The following is a 6,000-nucleotide window of genomic DNA, read 5'->3' as shown; positions in this document are numbered from 1 at the left end:
CAGCCAGGTTTAAAAATTACGCTGAGCTGACAATCATGAAGACTCTGGAGGCCCACAAGGATTCCCATAAAGAGGTACAATGCAGTTGGGGGACATAGGACTAATCATTTTGGGACAGACAGTAGGTGGATATGGATCACGCTCTGGGCCATTGCTTCTCAAGACGCACGTCTGGCTAAGGTGTGGCCATTATTGATCAGTGTGAAGTAGTTGATAGGATCCCTAAAGCGGGTTACAGGGCATCACAAGGCCACATCACAGGTTATTTCCCATACCCTGCAGGATAGAAGTAAGCAACTATAAAAATTTCTCCAGTATTGCAGACGGCTTCTCAGCTGCTACGTTCCAAGGGAACTCTTAGGGCATCCTAATCGCATAGCGATCATTTAGGTGAACAGTCTGAGGTTTGTTACTGGATTTCTGGTAACATTCCAAGAGACATTGTGTTCTGATGCTTGTTTTTATGTGCCACCTACTCAGTGTATACTTTCACCAGTCATTTGACATTCTGCCAGAACCAGTTTCTTAGGGAAAATGACATGTTGGGCTTCTGCCATCAAAGGCTCTGTGTGCGTAGACTGGGGAGAGCTCCACTCGCTCTCTATGAATGAATGGACAAGTTGCAACGTACCGACTTTCACTCCGTACAATACTTAGTCTAGCAATTTATCTCTGGCGACTAGTTTTGTGTACTACGGAGACCTGTACAGATTCGGTAGTGAAATGATTGTTGTGTATATATATATATGTGTTTTAAACCATTTTATGTTAATTTTCTACCTTTTTCTTCAGATTATTTATTTGTTCTTTAGTCTGAATGTTGTGTCTGTGAGCATCAGCTCACATTATATTGAAATCTTTAGCATTTGCTTCACCTTGATCTGACGTTCTTCACATCTGCTTGCCGCATTCTGCCTTTTTTTTTGTGTAATCCATTCTTGTTCCAGGATCAACTACAGTGCCTTGAAAAAGTATTCATACCCCTTGAAATTTTCCACATTTTGTCATGTTATAACCAAAAAATGTAAATGTATTTTATGTGATAGACCAACACAAAGTGGCACATAATTGTGAAGTGAAAGGAAAATGATAAATGGTTTACAATTTTTTTTTTTTACAAATATCTGAAGAGTGTGGGGGTGCATTTGTATTCAGCCCCCTTTACTCTGATACTCCTAACTAAAATCTAGTGGAACCAATTACTTTCAGAAGTCACCTGATTAGTAAATAGAGTCCACCTGTGTGTAATTTAATTTCAGTATAAATACAGCTGTTCTGTGACACCTCAGAGGTTTGTTGGAGAACCTTAGTGAACAAACAGCATCATGAAGGCCAAGGAACACACCAGACAGGTCAGGGATAAAGTTGTGAAGAAGTATAAAGCAGGGTTAGGTTATAAAAAAATATCCCAAGCTTTGAACATCTCACGGAGCTCTGTTCAATCCTTCATCGGAGAATGGAAAGAGTATGGCACAACTACAACCCTACCAAGACATGGCCGTCCACCTAAACTGACCGGCTGGGCAAGGAGAACATTCATCAGAGAAGAGCCAAGAGGTCCATGGTAACTCTGGAGGAGCTGCAGAGATCCACAGCTCAGGTGGGAGAATCTGTCCACAGGACAACTATTAGTCGTGTTCTCCACAAATCTGCCCTTTATGGAAGAATGACAAGAGAAAAGACATTGGTGAAAGAAAGTCATAAGAAGTCCTGTTTGTAGTTTGTGAGAAGCCATGTGGGAGACACAGCAAACATGTGGAAGAAGGTGCTCTGGTCAGATGAGACCAAAATTTTACTTTTTGGCCTAAAAGCAAAATGCTGTGTGTGGTGGAAAACGAACACTGCACATCACCCTGAACACACCATCCCCACCGTGAAACATGGTGGTGGCAGCATCTTCAGCAGGGACAGGGAAGCTGGTCAGAGTTGATGGGAAGATGGATGGAGCCTAATACAGAACAATCTTAGAAGAAAACCTGTTGGAGTCTGCAAAAGACTTGAGACTGGGGCGGAGCTACAATGGAATGGTTTAGATCAGGGGTGCCCAACCTTTTGAAGAGCGAGGGCCACTTTAGCGACTTGGAAACCAGTCGCGGCCCACAATGAGCGTAGCGGGCAGATGGCAGGTCCATCTCCACTCTGCATATGCAGAGCAGACACGAGCACAGCCTGCTCTACTCTATGGACCATCCGATCCGCCCAGACAGAAGGGGATGGATCCCCTTCTGTTTTAAGCAGATCGGATTGGAGATAGGCAGGTATAAAAGGTCACAAGTCCATTTACATCTGCCGCTCTATAGAGGTGAATCGAGAGTCAGTTTGGGTGCTGCTGGTGGTGGCTGCTGTCCCAGATCGCGGGTTCCTGACCCGCCATCCCTAATCATCAGTGGTAGGAATGGAGCCGGCGCTGGAGGAAGCTTACAGCTGCAGTAGAGAGCAGGGCTGATGCTTCCTGTATTGCTCCTGTCACAGGTGGAATACATTTTGTATCAACTTTGCCTGTGACAGGAGCCGGCGCTATACACGAAGCATCAGCTCTGCTTCCTCTAGCGCCGACTCCGTTCTTCACACTGATGCTCAGGGATGGTGGGTCAGGAACCCGCAATCTGGGCTTGCCGAGCCGCCAAGAGGTGGGCTAGCGGTTGGGCTCCCCTGGTTTAGTTCAAAGCATATTCATGTTAGAATGGCCCAGTCAAAGTCCAGACCTAAATCCAATTGAGAATCTGTGGCAAGACTTGAAAATTGCTGTTCAGACGCTCTCCAACCAATCTGACAGAGCTTGAGACATTTTGCAAAGAACAATGAGCAAAAATGTCCCTCTAGATGTGACTGGGGGGGGGCACTATACAAATGCCCCCCACACTTTTCACATATTTATTTGTATCGGCTACTGTGCAGGGAGCACGCTCTTAGCACAGTAAACCTCCCCTTTAAAGGATATATTTAAACCCTCAATATATTATTATTAGATTATTATTATTCCGGACTTATATAGCGCCAACAGTTTGCACAGCTCTTTACAATATAAAGGGAGACCAATACAGCCTCAGTACAAGAGGTTTAGGAGGGCCCTGCTCCTGCGAGCTTACAATCTAATAGGGAGTGGCCGGTGAACCAAAAGGTAGTAACTGAGGAGGGATCAACTGATGAGGGAAGTAGAAGATTTGGTTGTTAGCTGAAGGCAGGATAAGCCTCCCTGAAGAGATGTGTTTTCAGGGATTGTCTAAATGTGAACAGAGTAGGAGATAACCAGACAGATTGAGGTAGGAGATGGGAGAGGCTCTGGAGAAGTCCTGGAGACCACTAAAAGAAAACAAGGACAGAGGGTACACCAGCCCTGCGCATTACCTTTGCAACACTGAAATTTATCAAAAATAAAATGTACTCACAAACGAGTGATAAAATCAAACAGATAATGCAAAGTCCATCATTGGCCTCACCCAGCAAGATCTGCTGGCCAGTAGACTTGAGTGGGATGAAAAAAGCCCAAAGTAGTCTTGACGCGTTTCGAGGGTGGCCCCTCTTCCTCAGAGCTGGGTTTGAACTGTAGGTTCTACCTACAGTCCCAAACCCAGCTCTGAGGAAGAGGGCCACCCTCGAAACGCGTCGGCCTACTTTGGACTTTTTTAATCCCACCCAAGTCTTCTGGCCAGCAGATCCTGCTGGATGAGGCCAGCTTTTAATAAATTTAAATTATATTAATTTCAGTGTTGCAAAGGTAATGTGCAAGGCTGGTGCGCCCTCTGTCCTTGTTTTCTTTTAGAGTTACTCCTGGGTTCCCCCTGACCTGTTGAGAGAGGCAGCACAGCCGATGCAGTGACGTGATTTGTGAAGATTTTCCTCTTTCATTTACCCTGTGGCAATCTTTCAAGCGCAGGAGCATTTGTTTCTTTTAGTTCTGGAGTCCAGCATGGGAGGGTAGACAAGGGAGCAAGAGGCCATGAGAGGAGCAGAGAGGACGGTTTGGGTGATATTTGGAGATAAGATTGGTGATGTAGCTCAGAGTGGAGTTGTAAATGGCTTTGTATGTAATTGTTAGTGTTTTGAATTTTATTCGTTGGGCAATGGGAAGCCAGTGGAGGGATAGGCAGAGAGGAGTGGTGGACACTCAACGGTTGGTAAGGTCGATGAGTCTGGCAGCGGCATTCATGATAGACTGAACAGGGGATAGCTTGCGGAGAGGAAGGCCAACGAGAATGGAGTTACGATAGTCAAGGCGAGAGATAACAGGTGAGTGAATAAGTTGCTTAGTGGTTTCTATGGTTAGAAAGGGGCATATTTTAGAGATTTTTCTGAGGTGAAGTCTGCAAGATTTGGGCAGCGATTAGATTTGGGGCTGAAAGGACAGGTCAGAGTCTAGAATTACACCTAGCACCCTGGCATGAGGGGAGGGATTGATGTATTATTGATCTTGATGGAGAGCTGACTGCCTTCCGGTCTCCTGACCCGATCTGATAACTGCAGGGGGAGGTGCTGGGAAACCCCCGCTGACGTCAGCGGAGGAGAGGAAACCGGCGGCAGTCACGTGAGCACCAAACGGTGCTCTGAAGTAAGCCATTATATCACATATTTTTATAAATGAGATGCACTGCGGAGCTTAATGTTCTATATCGGAGGTAACTATAGAGATAACTGTTTTTTAGAGCAGGAGGGGAGGATCCAGGAGCTGACACTCGGAGAGGGGAGGGGGGAGAGGACAGAGGGAGACACAGAGAGCAGGCTGCGGGGGAGAGGACAGAGGGAGACACAGGAGAGCAGGCTGCGGGGGAGAGGACAGAGGGAGACACAGGAGAGCAGGCTGCGGGGGAGAGGACAGAGGGAGACACAGGAGAGCAGGCTGCGGATGACGGAGGCACATACAGATGACTTCGGTGTCAGGGCTCAGCAGCTCTAATAGATCGGAGTCAGCGCAGAGAGGGAAGGGTAGAAACTGGCTGGATCAGCCAGGTATTTTAGGTGATACAGGGGGCCAAATGACACAGCGCAAGCACTGTGCTGTATAACATGCTTTAAGGAAACAGGATATATTTTATTTTTTTGGGTAAACAAACACTTTAACAGACTAAGGGAGGAGGTGTAAATGGAGAAGAGGAGGGGTCCGAGGACAGAACCTTGAGGTACCCCTACAGAAAGAGGAAGTGGAGGGGAGGAAACAGTTATCGGTAACATTGCAGGAGCGCTTTGATAGGTAGGAGAAGAACCAGGAGAGAGCAGAGTCTTGGCGGCCAAGAGTGACATTTTTTGAGGCGGAGGGGATGGTCAGCAGTAAGAATGAACGCTGGCGTGTTCACACAGCCCACATGCACAGCCCACCAGGAAGTCAGCATGGCGCTGCACTAATCACAGGCAGTGAGACATTTTCCCGATGTGCGGCTGCAGAGATCGGGAAATGTCTCTTTGTCTGTGATTAGCGCAGACAGTGAGACAAATCTGCTGATCTAAGCGGAGCTGCTGGATGACCTGTCCGTGTCCGCCGCACTTGTGTAGAGGTGTTCTGGCTATGCTTAGATTTTGTATATTCTGTCTTTGAATGCAGATCTACCCTCTGAACAGCAATTCTGAAATCTACTCTCCCTCACTTCAAACCACCCCAAATACCGAGCGTAATGAGAGTGCTTCATAGTGACCCGGGGGTTTACTTATTAACAAGAAACTTAAGTTCAGAGTAAAAGAAAACTAATGAAGCCTAAATTAATGGGCACATTATTCTCTGCATGAAAATTAACGCTCGACAGAACAAGACATTTCAGATTCTATGTAGTGGTGTGTTTTTTTTTTTTTTTTTCTGTGTGTGTAACATTTGTCTCGGTATGTATAGCTATAAAGTGTTATTGCATGTGTCACATACAAACAGAGGTGATACACTTTTATAACATTTTGTTTAGTGTGAGATTCAAAAGTTTTATAGAACGTAATCTTCTCCACCATAAACTGCTGTGCGTCTAATATAAGCGGCCTAGCTTGTTCCCAATTGTTTACTATGAGTTCCATTCAGAGACT

General features: G+C 46.0%; 1 protein-coding gene across 1 annotated transcript in view; it reads left to right on the top strand.

The window, feature by feature from the left end:
* LOC141147265 (CLIP-associating protein 1-A-like) overlaps positions 1-6,000 on the top strand; it is a gene marked incomplete in the record, with an annotated part of 201,372 nt that overhangs the window by 172,449 nt on the left and 22,923 nt on the right. Inside the window, 1 exon segment of the mRNA XM_073634471.1 lies at positions 1-74. This exon segment is cut by the window's left edge and continues 55 nt beyond it. Within this exon segment, the coding sequence (XP_073490572.1) occupies positions 1-74 (74 nt within the window).

This window comes from Aquarana catesbeiana, linkage group LG06, assembly GCF_042186555.1.
Source record: "Aquarana catesbeiana isolate 2022-GZ linkage group LG06, ASM4218655v1, whole genome shotgun sequence".
Taxonomy (NCBI): domain Eukaryota; kingdom Metazoa; phylum Chordata; class Amphibia; order Anura; family Ranidae; genus Aquarana; species Aquarana catesbeiana.
The sequence above is the reverse complement of the archived record's forward strand: the minus strand, read 5'-3'. Positions and strand labels throughout refer to the sequence as shown.